The sequence below is a fragment of the Carcharodon carcharias genome, chromosome 19 (assembly GCF_017639515.1).
Source record: "Carcharodon carcharias isolate sCarCar2 chromosome 19, sCarCar2.pri, whole genome shotgun sequence".
Classification (NCBI taxonomy): domain Eukaryota; kingdom Metazoa; phylum Chordata; class Chondrichthyes; order Lamniformes; family Lamnidae; genus Carcharodon; species Carcharodon carcharias.
In genome coordinates, this window is record NC_054485.1 from 13,327,678 (window position 1) to 13,344,966 (window position 17,289).

The 17,289-nt window shown below is 43.6% G+C and overlaps 1 protein-coding gene across 1 annotated transcript in view; it reads left to right on the forward strand.

The window, feature by feature from the left end:
* Positions 1-1,781: 1,781 nt before the first annotated feature.
* zmpste24 (zinc metallopeptidase, STE24 homolog) overlaps positions 1,782-17,289 on the forward strand; it is a 32,306-nt gene continuing 16,798 nt past the window's right edge. Inside the window, exons 1-4 of the mRNA XM_041213446.1 lie at positions 1,782-2,027; positions 7,033-7,179; positions 14,343-14,429; positions 16,313-16,429. Of these exons, the coding sequence (XP_041069380.1) occupies positions 1,920-2,027; positions 7,033-7,179; positions 14,343-14,429; positions 16,313-16,429 (459 nt within the window). The 5' untranslated portion in view covers positions 1,782-1,919. The remainder of the gene's footprint in view (positions 2,028-7,032; positions 7,180-14,342; positions 14,430-16,312; positions 16,430-17,289) is intronic.

The window sequence follows — 17,289 nt, forward strand, 5'->3', positions numbered from 1 at the left end:
ATCATGAGGATGTTGGACAGAGTGGATAGGGAAGAACTGTTCCTGCTCGACAAGGGATCGAAATGAGAAGACACAGATTTAAAGTGATTTGCAAAAGAAGCAAATGTGAAGAGAGAAGAAACTTTTCCACGCAGCGAGTGGTTCGAGTCTGGTGTGTACTGCCTGGAAGTGTGATGGAGGCAGGTTAGATCGAGGCATTCAAGAGGTCAACAGATGATCATTTGAATAGGAACAATGTGCAAAGGTACCAGGATAAAATCAGGAGGATGGCACTAATGCTCATTTGGAGAACTGGTGCAGACATGGTGAGCTGAATGGCCTCCCTCTGTGCCATTACAATCTTAAAAAATTCATTCACAGGACGTGGGCTTTGCTGGCTGGGTAACATTTATTGACCATTCCTAATTGCTCTTGTTCAGAGGGCATTTTAAGAGCCAGTTACATTGCTGTAGGTCTGGAGTCATATGCAGACCAGGTAAGGACAGCAGATTTCCTTCCCTGAAGGACATTAGTGAACCTGATGGGTTTTTACAACAATCGACAATGGTTTCATGGTCGTTATTAGGCTTTTAATTCCAGATTTTTATTGAATTCAAATTCCACCATCTGCTGTAGTGGGGTTCAAACCCAGGGTCCCCAGAGCATTACCCTGGGTCTCTGGGTTACTACTCCAGTGACAATACCACTATGCCATCGCCTCCCTGATTCTGTACAGTAGAATCTGCCAATGAAAACTTGTCACACTGTGACTATGGCCTCCTACCAGTCACGGTGCTTTAGCACTTCAGTTTTATATCTCCAACATCCTCAACCCATGGTGGTCCAGCTAATTCTACTTCCCAAATTGCTATTTTGTCTGTCTTATATAACAATAACAGCTATATGACTTCCAGATAGAGTCTTACATCCGCTCTGCTCTAATTATCCTCTGCCTTCTGATTTTCTGCACTAATCTTCTTCACCGCACTAATCGTCACTTCCAGTGAGTAATGCCATGTAAGATTGTCTGGTAACATGTTGCACATGGGGGGAATTTTTCACATTTACCCTGCCCCATCACGCTTTTCCCATAGCAGCCCTAAAGGTATAAAACAGAGCATTCACACTTCACCATGAACACTGACACAGGAGATCTGTTAGCAACCCATATATTTACACCGGAACAGAAAGCAGAACTTGAACGGGAGCAGTTCTGTGTCTGCTGACCCCAGCAAATGGTTTAGTTTATCTTGAAGGATGAATAAGGTGAAACACTTGGGGTGTTTTGTCCAGCTCATCCCTGCCCCTTGCTGCATATGTTCCCTCCCTTTCCTTTAGTGTGGCGCACCTGGGGGACCCTGGAGAAGGAAGGCGTGGAGTCCAACAGCACCCTTGAGTCCTTTCCACTACTGCTGGCACCACAGGGTATATTGGACCACAGCTGGCAATATTTAATTTGTTTAAGTTTCCTTTTGATTTATGATTTAGGCTTCCCCTCTGAAAAGGTGGCATTTTTCTTCGTTTAGTTTGGTTTGGATGACTTTTAAGGTAACCCCACTGTCTGCTTCTGCGTCCCTTTTGTGTGCAAGGGCAAACTCTTGCCTCTGCAATGGAACAAAATTTCACAGCGCACCAACTTCCTGTCCACCCGGACCCATTTAAGTGTAACTCAGCCGGCAGTAAGGTCTGGATCAGTGAGTGAGGTGCAGAGAGAGAGGGAAAAAAATACAATAAAAATCCAATTAACAAACCGGGGCAAAACAGCGAGTAAAATAATTCCGGGAGGGAGGGAGGGAGGGAGAGAGAGAGAGAAGAGCTGTTTCTGTAGAGACTGACTTTTATTTTCTCTAGTAAGGATCGAGCTCTTGTCAAAAGGGGAATTTAAAGAAAAGTAAACAGTTTTCTCAGTGCCAGTGACAGTCGGAAGTGGCAGGGGAATCATGATTCACTTTATTGCACAGTTAAGCACCGAAAACCAAATCTTTTACTCGGTGCTGCTCTTTTCCTGGACCGTGTATGTATGGGAGGCCTACCTGGCCCAGAGACAGGTAAGTGGGAGTCACATTAACCACCACCACCCCCCTTTCCCACTCCCCCAGTAATGGAGACACATGGGTGGGGTGGGGTGGGGAGAGTCAGACACCAAACGAAGAGCAATCCCTCACTTTGGAGGATCTCAGCGCATTGCTTCCACGCCCTGTTTTATGTGGAAACAAATCCCCCCCCCCTCCCCACCCTTCGGTGAAACAATGTGTCAGGCAGTTTGATACATTGTATCAGGCAGTTTGAAACAATGTAACAGTGCACCAATCCTGTAAGAAAAATGGATCTTCAATTTTAACATCTCCTTACCAAATCAGTTTTGGTCCTCCATTGTACATTTGCCCCTTTTGTTCTTAAACATGTAAAGACTTGGTTACAAGCTTTTGTTTTAAATTTGAACACTTATAAGTTTGAAATTAACATTCCCCCTCCCTGCCTTTTGACTTTTGAATAAGCTGGAAAGTGAGAGATTGGTCTTTGCCCCTCTTTCTCTCCACACACACACACACACCCATCCCCAACTCCTTTCTGTATGCTTCAAGTAAAGTCAATTTTGTGTCAAAAGCATTCCACTGCTGTGCTATCGGAAAACATTTGAAGGGTGAGAAAGGATGGTGGGGGGAGGGGGTGTGTGTGTGCTTAAAGGGAATATATTGTGTGTGATCAGAGAGTTATGGTACAGAAAGAGGCCACTTGGCTCATCAAGTCCATGCCAGATCTCTATAGAGCTATCCGGTCAGTCCCATTCCCCTGCTCCATCCCCGTAGCCCTGCAAGTTTATTTCCTTCAAATGCCCATCCATTTTCCTTTTGAAATCATTGATTGTCTTTGCTTCCACCATCCTCCAAGGCAGTGAGTTCCGGCTCATTAGCATTCCCTGTGTAAGAGAGGTTCTTCCTCACATTCCCCCTGCATCTGTTGCCCAAAACTATAAACCTGTGACCCCACCCCTGTCCTTGTACGAGCAGCTGTTAATAACTGAAGCTTCAGCCTTACATGAATGTGTGTCAGGTTTAGGATCACTGAGGTTTGGTAATCTCTTAATGACATCTTTCATTACAATCGGTTGTGGTACTTTGAATGCAATTTTGTGCTAGTTTCCATGAATGCATACATCTGATCGGGAAATTAAGACACTTGTGTTAAATATCTAAAGAAAACATTGTTAAATCAATGATGTAATATCTGACACATGTAGTTGGTGACGCTGTGGGAAAGGGGAGAAGCCCCCCAGTTATAAGAGAGTTGTAGTGAGGGGGCTGGTGATGGCGGAGAAAGATTTATTTTGGCTGACTTATATCATATGCACCCTGAAGTGGGATATCAGAGACTGCAATTCCAGTCAAAATGATAGTTTGTCAGACAGATGATTTACATGATGCACTGGCAGTCTGTTAGACACAGATGTCTGTCTGCAGTCTTCAACGTTCCAATGGAGAAGTGAAGTCCATCAGTATGGGTGCATTTTGGGTGACTTATGTTTCAAACTGACTTTTCTCCATCTTCAGAGCTCTGAAGAAGAGTCATACAGACTTGAAACGTTAACTCTGTTAATCTCTCTACAGATGCTGCCAGACCTGCTAAGTTTTTCCAGCATTTTCTGTTTTATTTCAGATTTCCAGCATCCACAGTATTTTGCTTTTAGCTTGTCTGTAAAGCCTTTTGCACAGTCAAAGTACATGATACACTTCCCATCTTGTCTTGTATATTTTTTAAAAGGTGTGAAACTTCTGCATGTTGATGTTCAGAGAGATTTGGGTGCTCTTGTACAAGGACCACAAAGTTAGCATGCAGGTACAGCAAGCAATTGGGAAGGTGTTATGGCACAGCAGTTGGTAAAGGCTGAGTAGTTTAAATTCCAGAGAGAAACTTGAAACAACTGTCATAACCTATATATTCAATTGGTATGTTTGAAATGCAGCTCTGAATTCAGGAATAAGACCACTGAGCCTCAATAGGTTTTTTTTATATAAAACTAAATTAAACGTTTATTTACAACAAATTAAACAGATACACATGTCTACAAATTACTGTCATAAAAACTTTTAAACAAATCCCCAAATTAATCACTCCCAGATAAATCTCCACCAATGCAATGGACACCAGGCAAAGCACGTTTGATCATACAAATTCAAAATGAGTTTCCTTGCAATTTGGTTCCTTTGCAGACACAGTTGGAGGCTTACCAGGCTGGTTAGATCTTAAACACCTCTACCTCACACACAATCTCCCTTCCCTCTTTATATCTAGCTTCCCTTTTGAATGTAAATTTTCCATGGTATCACTAGGTTTTTAACTTCAGATCTAACAATAACATTTTCATCCCACTAATTTTATTAGTAATATAAACATATTGCTTGGCATCTCCCAGCTAGGTGCAAGATTTTACTCCCACTCTTGAATGCTTTATTTAACAAATGCAAATGTACACTTTGCCTTTTAACTTCCTTACTGTTTACCCAATTAACATCTCAAACTACTATACATAAAGCACCCAGACTAGCTGGCTTTAATCCAATTAAGACACACACAGTCAAACACATAGACACAGACCCCACTACAGTTCAATTTTAAAAATAATTTTCAATAACATGACATTAATATCTCTTCATGACTGAAGGCAAATGGCATTTATTGCAAGAGGATTGGAAACAAGAATAAGGACGTCTTGCTACAATTGTATAGGGCTTTGGTGAGACCACAACTAGAGTATTGTGCAATGTTTTGTTCTCCATATCTAAGGAAGGATATACTTTTATTGGAGGTGGTACAGCGAAGGTTCACTAGATTGGTTTGGGGATGAAAGTGTTGTCCTATGATGAGAGGCTGAGTAAATTGGGCTTATTCTCTGGAGTCTAGAATAATGAAAGGAGATCTCATTGAAACATGCAAGATTCTGAAGAGGCTTGATAGGGTAAACAGCGCAAGATTGTTTCCCTGTTTGGTGAATTTAGAATAGGGGGCGCAATCTCAGATAAGGGTGGTGATCATTTAGACCTGAGGTGAGAAGATTCCTCCCCAGAGGGTTGTGAATGCTTCATCGTTCAGTATGTTTTCAGCAACTTGTATTTATAAAGCCTCTTTAATGTAATGAGATATCTAAAGGCACTTCACAGGAGTATTATAAAACAAAGTATGACATGAGCCACATAAGGAGATATTAGGGCAGATGGTCAAAAGCTTGTTCAAAGAGGTACGTTTTAAGGAGTGAATTAAAGGAGAGGTATAGGGAAGGAATTCCAGAGCTTGGGGCCTGAACATTGAAGGCACAACCACTAATGGTGGAACGGTTAAAACTGGGGATGCAGAGGAGGCCAGAATTAGAGGAGCACAGATATTCCTGATGGTGTAAGGTTGGAGGGGGTTACATAGATGGGGATGGACCAGGCCATGGAGGGATTTGAAAACAAGGGTAGGAATTTTAGAACCAAGACAAGAGAGGCAATGAAGGTCAGTGAGCACAGGGGTGATAAGGCAACAGGACCTGCTGCAAGCTAAGAAATGGGCAGCAGAGTTTTGGATGACCTCACGTTTACAGCGAGTAGAATATGGGAGAACAGCCTGGAGTGTGTTGGAATAGTCAAGTCTAGGGCTAATGAAGGCACGAATGAGGGTTTCAGCAGCAAATGAGCTGAGACAGGCGAAGTCACGCAATATTATTGAGGTGGAAATAGGTGATCATAGTGATGGCACAAATATAAGCTCGAAAGCTCATCTTGGGATCAAATGTGACACCAAAGTTATGAAAAGAACCAAAGACATTGGCTTCAGTCTTACTAATGTTTAATTGGAGGAAACTTCTGCTCATCCAGTATTTGATGTTGGATAAGCCATCTGATAATTTAGCAATGGTAGGGAGTTGAGAGAGCTGGTGCTGAGGTAGGACAGGTTGTCATCAGCATTCATGTAAAAACTAACACTGCTTTTGGATGATGTCGCCAAGGGGCAGCATGTAGATGAGCAATAGGAGGGGGCTAAGGATAGATTTTTGGGGGGGGGGGGGGGGTGGGGGGTGCGGCCAGAGGTAAAGATGCAGGAGCAGGAAGAGAAGCCATTGCAAGTCATTCTCCAGCTAGGATTAGATCGCTGAGTATGAAACCAGTGTATGTAAGGAAGAGAGACAGATTTTTGATCTCTCAGGGAATCGAAGGATGTGAAGAGCAGGTGGGAAAGTGGAGTTGAGGCAGAAGATCAGCCATGATCGTAGTGAGTGGCGGAGCAAACATGATGGGCTGTAAAGCCTATTCCTGCTCCTATTTCTTATGTTCTTGTACCTGTAAAGGCTAAAAGCAGAGCCACTGCTTGAGAAGGAGATCTTCCCCCACAATCGGAGAGCATGCTACTTGTCCTCCACTGCTGATTCTATTCGGTCCAACATGGGTTTGGTTATGACACCAAGTCTCCATAAACAAACTGTTACATATTTCTTTTTGTAGCTCATGTCACAATTAGAAATTAACCCGATCTTTTTAAGTTGATTATGAGTTACCTAATTTCAATCATTGGGTGTTGAGGACACTTTAATATTGGAAATCCTGAGTGAATATATAGTGAAAAAACAAATGTAAAGCATTTGATGTGTATCGGTCAATTTAAAAATGTCTTTCCTAATGTTCAGTGAATGATTGCATTGATTGTTGTTGTCCTGAGTCACAACAAATCAGAAATATCCCAGATTCCCAGAATCTCGCTGAGTTAACTGATCTTAGCCAAGGTACAGTTGTCTGCTGCATCCATGGGTGAGGGAAAGGGGAAATAGTCAGGATTTCTGCTCTTGAATACTATCGAACGATCCCTGCTGAAAAGTGGGTTGGACTTGTGTCTCTGTGGTTGATGGGCCTGCTCACACTCAGCATCCAGGCTTATGAATGACCACTTTAGTAAAGCATGGAATTCTATATCAGTATTAGTCACAGAGAGAAAGGGATGAAACTGGAGGACGGAGGGGGATTTAATACGTTTCTACTGCAAACATACATGTGAATTGTGTCTTCCTTTCCTGCTCTTTAGCGCAAGACGTACAGAGACACCACACTGGTCCCTGAAGAATTGGGGAAGATCATGGACTCTGAAACTTTTGAGAAATCTCGTCTGTACCAGCTGGATAAAAGTACTTTTGGATTCTGGTCTGGTCTTTATTCTGAAACTGAGGGAACAGTGAGTAGTGCCTAGTATCCCTGAAACTATTGCAGATACATTTGTAAATTGAAATTTTAGTGGCTGATTTCAAAGGTAAAATGAAAGATAGTTTCTTTCATGTGAGGTCTTAATTTCCTGATGTCAATTATCTCTCTTTGTCCTCACACTTTTTAAAAAATAACTTCATTTGCGCTGTCCATTATTCCTGGAACCCAGGGTATAGGAAAGGCATGGGAAATTAGTGCCACTCAAAATGGATCATTAAATCTGGAATGAGGTACCTATGTGCTTTAAAGTATTTATATTTAGCAGTTGTAGCTGTCAAGTGTTTGGTAAAACAACTTAACTTGAGGTTTTTCACATAATAGAATGCTTTTCTCTTTTTGTAGTACAGTAGGAGTTGAGTTTGATGGGCAAAGTGTGGTGTGTGTGTGCGTGTGGTGTGTGTGTGTGTGTGTGGTGTGGTGTGTGCGTGTGGTGTGTGTGTGCGTGTGGTGTGTGTGTGTGCGTGTGGTGTGTGTGTGTGCGTGTGGTGTGTGTGTGTGCGTGTGGTGTGTGTGTGTGCGTGTGGTGTGTGTGTGTGCGTGTGGTGTGTGTGTGTGCGTGTGGTGTGTGTGTGTGCGTGTGGTGTGTGTGTGTGCGTGTGGTGTGTGTGTGTGCGTGTGGTGTGTGTGTGTGCGTGTGGTGTGTGTGCGTGTGCGTGTGGTGTGTGCGTGTGGTGTGTGTGTGTGTGCGTGTGGTGTGTGTGCGTGTGGTGTGTGTGCGTGTGGTGTGTGTGTGTGCGTGTGGTGTGTGTGTGTGCGTGTGGTGTGTGTGTGTGCGTGTGGTGTGTGTGTGTGCGTGTGGTGTGTGTGTGTGCGTGTGGTGTGTGTGTGTGCGTGTGGTATGTGTGTGTGCGTGTGGTGTGTGTGTGTGCGTGTGGTGTGTGTGTGTGCGTGTGGTGTGTTTGCGTGCGTGTGGTGTGTGTGCGCGCGTGTGGTGTGTGTATGCGCGCGCGTGCGCGCGTGGTGTGTGCGTGCGCGCATGGTGTGCGCGCGCACGCGCGTGTGTATGCGTGTGGTGTATGGTGCATGTATGCGTGTGGTGTGTGGTGTATGGTGCGTGTATGCGTGTGGTGTATGGTGCGTGTATGCGTGTGGTGTATGGTGCGTGTATGCGTGTGGTGTATGGTGCGTGTATGCGTGTGGTGTATGGTGCGTGTATGTGTGTGGTGTATGGTGCGTGTATGTGTGTGTTGTATGGTGCATGTATGCGTGTGGTGTATGGTGCGTGTATGCATGTGGTGTATGGTGCGTGTGGTGTATGGTGCGTGTGGTGTATGGTGCGTGTGGTGTATGGTGCGTGTGGTGTATGGTGCGTGTGGTGTATGGTGCGTGTGGTGTATGGTGCGTGTGGTGTATGGTGCGTGTGGTGTATGGTGCGTGTGGTGTATGGTGCGTGTATGCGTATGGTGCGTGTATGCGTGTGGTGTGTGGTGTATGGTGCATGTGTGGTGTGTGGTGTGTGTGTGTGGTGTATGGTGTGTGTATGCGTGTGGTGTATGGTGCGTGTATGCATGTGGTGTGTGGTGTATGGTGCGTGTGGTGTATGGTGCGTGTTTGCGTGTGGTGTATGGTGTGTGTGGTGTATGGTGCGTGTATGCGTGTGGTGTGTGGTGTATGGTGTGTGTGTGTGTGGTGTATGGTGTGTGTGTGTGTGTGTGGTGTATGGTGTGTGTGTGTGTGGTGTATGGTGTGTGCGTGTGGTGTATGGTGTGTGCGTGTGGTGTATGGTGTGTGCGTGTGGTGTATGGTGTGTGCGTGTGGTGTATGGTGTGTGCGTGTGGTGTATGGTGTGTGCGTGTGGTGTATGGTGTGTGCGTGTGGTGTATGGTGTGTGCGTGTGGTGTGTGGTGTGTGCGTGTGGTGTGTGGTGTGTGCGTGTGGTGTGTGGTGTGTGCGTGTGGTGTGTGGTGTGTGCGTGTGGTGTATGGTGTGTGCGTGTGGTGTATGGTGTGTGCGTGTGGTGTATGGTGCGTGTGGTGTATGGTGCGTGTGGTGTATGGTGCGTGTGGTGTATGGTGCGTGTGGTGTAGGGTGCGTGTGGTGTAGGGTGCGTGTGGTGTAGGGTGCGTGCGTGTGGTGTAGGGTGCGTGCGTGTGGTGTAGGGTGCGTGCGTGTGGTGTAGGGTGCGTGCGTGTGGTGTAGGGTGCGTGCGTGTGGTGTAGGGTGCGTGCGTGTGGTGTAGGGTGCGTGCGTGTGGTGTAGGGTGCGTGCGTGTGGTGTAGGGTGCGTGCGTGTGGTGTAGGGTGCGTGCGTGTGGTGTAGGGTGCGTGCGTGTGGTGTAGGGTGCGTGCGTGTGGTGTAGGGTGCGTGCGTGTGGTGTAGGGTGCGTGCGTGTGGTGTAGGGTGCGTGCGTGTGGTGTAGGGTGCGTGCGTGTGGTGTAGGGTGCGTGCGTGTGGTGTAGGGTGCGTGCGTGTGGTGTAGGGTGCGTGCGTGTGGTGTATGGTGCGTGTGGTGTATGGTGCTTGTGGTGTATGCTGTGTGTGTGTGTAGATTGGAATTTGCAGTGGTGAGTTGCCTGGCTGACTGTCAGTCAGAGTAGTGTTTCCTATAGGACTAGGCGGGAGAGTGATTGGACAGAAGGCACACTTACAGATAGGTAATATTTCTCTGCTACCCTCCCAGTCTCATGTTTGCCTAAAGACAAAATATAAAAACATATCCTGCCCCTTCAGAAAATGTGAAATTTGTGCCTTTGTCCCCATACACTTTTCAAAAAAATTAATTACTTTGATTAAAAAAAAATTGCAGTGCAGATAACTTGTCTTTTTGAAATGTGGGCAGGTTGTGAAATTTGATCAAAAATTCCATGGAAAATGGGGAGTGGGAGGAATAATCTAGGTATGAATTCATGGAACTCCTTGCTGTGTGTGGATGTGAAGGAGAAATGCCACTGAAGGGGCCTTGGAAACCACAGTTGTCATAGTTAAGAAAAGAGGTTGACAGTGGGATCTCTTCATACAGAGCAACAAAGATTTAACTTAAAGACATTAAATCTATTTTCATTGGGGGAAATATCTGCAGGGGAGAGGACATGGTTTTTTTAAACTGAAATAAATTTATAATGAAGCAAAGTATTTTGCACTCCATACGGGAGAGAGAAACCAAAGGATTTGATTCCAAGCCATACCTTGAGCAACAGCCTTGAGGGAGGATGTTCTTTTTGCTAGTCATTGCAGAATTGTAACTTTGTTCTTATATTCAAATTTACAATTTCACTGCAAATAGCGAGCCATTGGTCTTCCTAAAGCAGTTCAGAATTTTGCTACAAAGATAGGAAGTTGACAGTCTTCTTTGGAATGAGCCAAACTCTATTGAAACCGGCCCCAAGTATGCTAATTTGGAGCGATTCGTAACGGGTTAGAAACACAAACCAACTCGATAAGGTTCTTTAGGAACTTCTGATAAAGCAAACGCTTTTCAGGCAGAAAACAAGTAGAATAGTCATGGCAAGATTTACATAAATGTATACCTAGGCCATTATGTCCCAACTTCATGCTTCCATGGTCAAATCAAAGCTCTCTGTGTATATTTTTCAGATGTGGGTGTTGCTGGCTAGGCTGATATGTATTACACTTGTTACAACTGAGTGGCATGCAATAAGTGTCAACCACATGTTGTCCTGTTTAGGCCAGACCAGGTGTGAGGAACATGAATGAACCATTTCGCTGAGACAGAAGGTGGCAGTGGTATTGTCGCTGAGCTAGCAATCTAGAGGTCCAGGCTAACGTCCTGAGGACATGAGTTCAAATCCCACCAAGGCAGCTGGTGGAATTTAAATTCAGTTAATAAAATATGGAATTAATAGTGACCATGAGATTATCATTGATTGTCATAAAAACTCATCTGGTTTAGGGAAGTTAATCTATACCTGTGACTCCAGACCTACAACAATATGGTTGGCTCTTAACTGCCCTCTGAGCAAGCCACTTAAAGTAATGGAAGGGGAATTAGGGATGGGCACCAAGTGCTGGCCTTGACAGTGATGTCCACATCCCATGAAGAATAAAAAAAAATTTGGGTTTTATCACAATTTCTACACCACCTCCCCTCCCAGGGCCAGCCCCACAAATGATCTGTTTTGCTGGATTCAGTTTTGCAATTTGGGAGGGATTTGAACCCATCATCTCAAACCATCACACAAGCCTGAGATGAGAGCTGAGCTACCTGAATCTTCAAAGTATTAAGTTATTTGTGCTGAATATTTCTTGTGGATCGGAAACCTATCTAGTTAATTCCCAGCAAGCTGTCCTATTGTGTTATACAAGGCAAAACATTGTTTACAAAACACTCCAACAAGATGACAAGCTAACAGTCTGGCCAACAGCAAACGCTTGAATTGTAAGCTGGAAGTGCTCAAGTTGGAAATTGGCACTTAGTAGATTTGCAATTAGAATCTGCCTACAATGATCACTCTCTACATTACAGAATTGCCTGGGCTTAGAACATACTTCATTGTCTGTGAAGTGTTTTGTGATATTCTTGAGGTAGTGAAAGGTGATTATATAAATGCAAACCTTTCCTCTTTCTTCCTTCGAATGGTCCCTCATGTCTGAGGCTAATATATTGGCCTTTAAATGAACAGTAACTTCCATTTTGAGTGTGACATTCTGAAATCTATTTTACAAACAGTAAAGGAGCAAATGTGAAACCGCAGACAAAATGTTAAGTGCTTGCACACATTGCTCCCAAAATAACACAATATTGAAACGATAGTCAACCAATAGAAACAAAAACAAAAAATGCCGGAAAAGCTCAGCAGGCCTGACAGCATCTGTGGAGAGAGAGAGACAGAGATAATGTTTCAAGTCTGTATGACTCTTCTTCAGATCTGCAGAAGAGTCATATGGACTCGAAACGTTAACTCTGTCTCTCTCTCCACTAATGCTGTCAGACCTGCTGAGTTTTTTCAGCATTTTTTTGTTTTTGTTTCAGATTTCCAGCATCTGCAGTATTTTGCTGTCAATAGAAGATGGATATAACTGTGGTATACGTTTTGGTTGGTTTATTTGGTTTGAATCCTGTCTAATGCAAAGTGCAGTATAAGCAAAACTATCCCACTCACTACAGTATGTGGAAAATTGCCCAGGTATGTCCTGTACACAAAAAGCAGGACAAATCCAACCCAGCCAATTATCAGTCTACTCTCCATCATCAGTAAAGTAATGGAAGGGGTCATCAACAGTGCTGTCAAGCGGTACTTGCTTAGCAATAACTTGCTCACTGACACCCAGTTTGGGTTCCGCCAGGGCCACTCAACTCCTGACCTCATTACAGCTTTGGTTCAAACATGGACAAAAGGGCTGAACTCCCAAGGTGAAATGAGAGTGACTGCCCTTGACATCAAGGCCGCATTTGACCGAGTGGCATCAAGGAGCCCTCGCAAAACTGGAGTCAATGGGAATTGGGGAAAGCCCTCAGCTGGCTGGAAGATGGTTGTGGTTGTTGGAGGTCAGTCATCTCGGCTCCAGGACATCACTGCAGGAGTTCCTCTGGGTAGTGTCCTCAGCCCAACCATCTTCAGCTGCTTCATTAATGACCTTCCTTCCATCACAAGGTCAGAAGTGGGGATGTTTGCTGATGATTGCATAATATTCAGCACCATTCATAACTCCTCAGATACTGAAGCAGTCCATGTCCAAGTCCATCAAGACCTAGATAATATCCAGGCTTGGGCTGACAAGCCCAAGTGTCAGGCAATGACCATCTCCAACAAGAGAGAATCTAACCATCACTTCTTGATGTTCAAAGGCATTGCCATCACTGAATCCCCCGCCATCAATATCATGGGGGGTTACCATTGACCAGAAACTGAACTTGGCTATCCATATTAACACTGCGGCTACATGAGCAGGTCAGAGGCTAGGAATCGTGTGATGAGTAACTCACCTCCTGACTCCCCAAAGCCTGTCCACCATCTACAAGGCGCAAATCAGGAGTGTGATGGAATACTGCCCACTTGCCAGGATGAGTGCAGCTCCCACAACACTCAAAGCTTGACACCATTCAGGTTAAAGCAGCCTGCTGGATCGGCACCACATCCACAAACATTCACTCCCTCCACCACCGACGCACAGTAGCAGCAGTGTGTACCATCTACAAGATGCACTGCAGGAATTCACCAAGGCTCCTTCGACAGCACCTTCCAAATCCATGACCACTACCATCTAGAAGGTCAAGGGCAGCAGATAACTGGGAACACCACCACCTGGAAGTTCCCCTCCAAGTCACTCACCATCCTGACTTGGGAATATATTGTCCTGGAACTCCCTCCCTAACAGCCCTGTGGGTGTACTTACGCCACATGGACTGTAGCGGTTCAAGAAGGCAGCTCACCACCACCTTCTCAAGGGCAACTAGGGATGGGCAATAAATGCTGGCCCAGCCTGTGAATTAATTAAAACGAATTTGATAATGAGTAATGATTGGTATTCAAATTTGCCCACTTGATCCAATGGGATGTTTTTTCCCACCCATGTAAATAATATTTTCGCTTCTCCTGAATGTGTGCTTTCTCATGCTGTAAGATATTGATCTTGCTGATCATTCTTCAGCCAGGAAGTGTGATCACCAACGATATTCAACCCTGAAAGGAGGGCATTGCAACTGAATCTGTTATTATCTATCCCCAACTTGCATTCTGGCAGCAGACCTGATGGGAGGCATGAGAGGGAACCCTGGTTGCTTTTTCACTCTCTTGCCTAGAGACGCGGATACTGAGTGCAGTTGTGGCACTGTTGCTCCATTTGAGGGCAGCTGATTAATGTTGTATTTTGATGAAGAATTTACCCTCCCTTAATACCAAATGTGAAGACATTACATATTCTCTTGGGTTTGACCCCAGAATAGGTCAGTTTGCATGCTGACTGAAAATTGAATCTTGGAGCTTCTGGTCCCTGTGGATCTGTTACATGTTGCTCTTACTAACAGCCCTCAGGGAACTCTAGCTTTATTTCAAATAATTTTGCACTTGTACTGTTAGAATGTTCTGTAAGCCTCCACGTCTGAGCACAGTGAACTTGTAACCATGGCTCGTTTGCTACACGTGTTATACCGAGGTTGTACTTGGTACCAAACCATCACCGGTAATAAACATTCGCTTTAAAGCCATTCTTATAAATGTGCTGCTCCCTTTACAGCTTATCCTCTTGCTGGGTGGAATTCCCTTTCTATGGAAAATATCTGGACACATCATAGGACGTTTCAGCCTAGGACCCGAGTATGAGGTAAGTGCTCTGTATCTTAGAATAACAGTTTTCCATTGTTGAATCATTTTGTGATGATTCCAGCAAGTAACATGAACCAAAATGAAATGTCGTCTATATCTAGTTTGTATAATGTGATTTTGACACTGATTTATTTTCTTTTTCTCCTTAAGTATTGCATGCAGATAGCTTGCAGCAATCATTTTAATTATTTTCAGGACTGTAAACTTAAGTTTCCTTGCCAGAAAAGGAACAAAGATTAACACTGATGCTGTTCAGTCAGGTTGTTTTGTAAATTCCTTTTTTGAGTTTTATTTTTCTCTCTTCACTCCCTCTCCTTCCCAGTGCTCTCTTCAATTTCTCCATTAGTTAGGAATGAGCAAGTGCGTGAACATCCAGCTATTTATATTGCTCAGTTTTAACTAACAGCATCTCTGGACAAAGAAGGGTGAGATCATTCTATTTGGTGGTCTCGAGTGAGGTGGGGGTGTTGGGTGGGGAGGGGGTGCAGTGTGTTAGGAGGGAGGTGGGTGGACACGGTAGTCTGAAGATTTTTTTTTATTATGGGATGTGGGAGTCCCTGGCAAGGCCAGCATTTGTTACCCATCCCTAATTGCCCTATGAACTGAGTGACTTGCTAGACCAATCCAGAGGGCAGTTATGAATTAACCATATTGTTGTGCATCTGGAGTCACGTGTAGGCCAGACCAGGTAAAGATGCCAGATGTGTTTTTACAACAATTGATGATAGTTTCATGGCCACCATTACTGAGACTAGCTTATTAGCAGATATTTTTATTATTAATTGAATTTAAATTCCACCAGCTGCCATGGTGGGATTTGAACCTTTGTCCCCAGCATGGCTATACCACAATGCCACTGCCTCCCCTATACATAAAACATAGTTTCTATAACTTCAGTTCCAATGACTGATTTCCTATTCCAGGTTAGGTTAGAGAATTTGTAAATTCTTAACATTTAGCACAGGCTTCTTTGCCAAAGCACCACTTTTAATTGCAATTTATTTTATTTTTAACTCAGCAAAGCCACAACTTTTATACTATCCTTTCATTCAGAAGATTAAAATTGAAGTTGTGCCAATCATGTTTTACACTCAAGCTACAGTGGCCACCACTGCTCCTCATCTCCACCTGAGGTGAAATAGAATGATCTTTCCTCCTTGCTTAAAGATCTAGTTGACCAAAAACGGGCAATATGAATAGCTGGATGGTCACAGCCGATTTATCATGTCATCTGCTTCATTGTAATTTGTGAGATCCTGTTATGTGCAAATTGGCTGCAAGTTGTGAATCTCCAGAACAGAAAGTTGGGGCTGGACCTTAACACATACTTGCGATAATTGTTAATGCAATGCAATCAACCGCTATTCCAGGAAGTGAGTAATTTAAACTGGTCGGTCTCATTCCTACATGTAATAAATTGTGAAACATTTTAAAATTGTCACATTTTGCATTTTTTCCTTCGTCTTTTTTCTCTCAATCTAAACTGCCTTTCTCTTTCTGCAGTCGATTTGACTCGACTTCATCCACTTTCCGTCATCTTTCTTAATCCTTAAATCCGAGATGCCACTTGGCCCTCGTTGCATTGTTATAAGTCCACACATCCAGCAAGTTCCAAAACATTTTAGCTGAAGGGTGCAGGAAATAGCCAAACTAACGATGTGTACTAGTGAGATGGCCTACTGCAACAACATCCAGCCTATTGTTAGTACCATCTAGTGAAAACATATGGAAACACATGCAGCATAAAATGGTCTTTTCCTAAAGTTGTGTACAGATTGTGGAGTATTTCGTATTAGGAACACTTCCTTCTTTCATCATTGTGGTACAACTTGTGCTTTTTAAAAAAAAAGTTGCCTTTATATTTTTCTTTTCTGTTAACAGATAACTCAGTCCTTGGCATTCCTATTTCTGGCAACCTTATTCAGTGCAGTCACAGGTCTCCCCTGGAGTATCTACAACACCTTTATCATTGAGGAGAAACATGGTTTTAATCAACAGGTTTGTAGTTTCCCGAATTTCTTTAAGAGCATGAAAAATAATTCTTGGAACAGGCTGCAAATGGCGCATTTGGATTATAGTGCAGCAACGTATTAAGCATTAAAGTTTTTCAAATGAAATAAATAGTAGGATGGATACTGTCTGTTCTTCCAATCCACCGAAAAGGGGGCCAAAATATGATCTGTATTAAAATCATTTTTTTAAAAATCACTAACTACAAGTTACAGATTTTTAATCTTAATATTTCTTTGGGGTTTGGTGTCACTCCTGTAACAGCAACTGAAAACCAGGATGAGCCTTTTCCAACTAGATATCTGGGGGGTGCATGTAGAAGATTCAGGGTTTGAATGCCCAACCCTCCCACTGTGCTGCAACTTATTGCAATATTTCACATACTGCTATGTGAGCCATTCAAGGTGGAAGAATATACTCTCAGACCAAACATTAAACTATAATCCACCAAAGTAAGTGAATATAATAAACAGGTAAATGATCTGACATTAGTATAGATTATTTACTTACAACAGTTACTTCATTCCTACCAGTAACAAAAAGAACAAATGTGCCTCCCCTACCCTAACTCTGAACATGTAACTAACCTGTGAAAAAATGATTGTTTTCTCCATGTTTATCCACGATTGTGAAATCCTTCAATAGTTCCACACTGTCTCTGCTATTCATGCAATGCTGCCCAAGAGTATTCAAATATCCCTGAAGATAACCTCGAATGCTGGACATTAGCACTCATTTAGCTGGTTAGCCATTTGGGGGATTCAAAAAATGTTTGCGCTCACAAAAACGGCTGCCAAAGAAGCACGCGTGGCGAACAACCTCTGATGATACTTGTAATTGAATAGAAC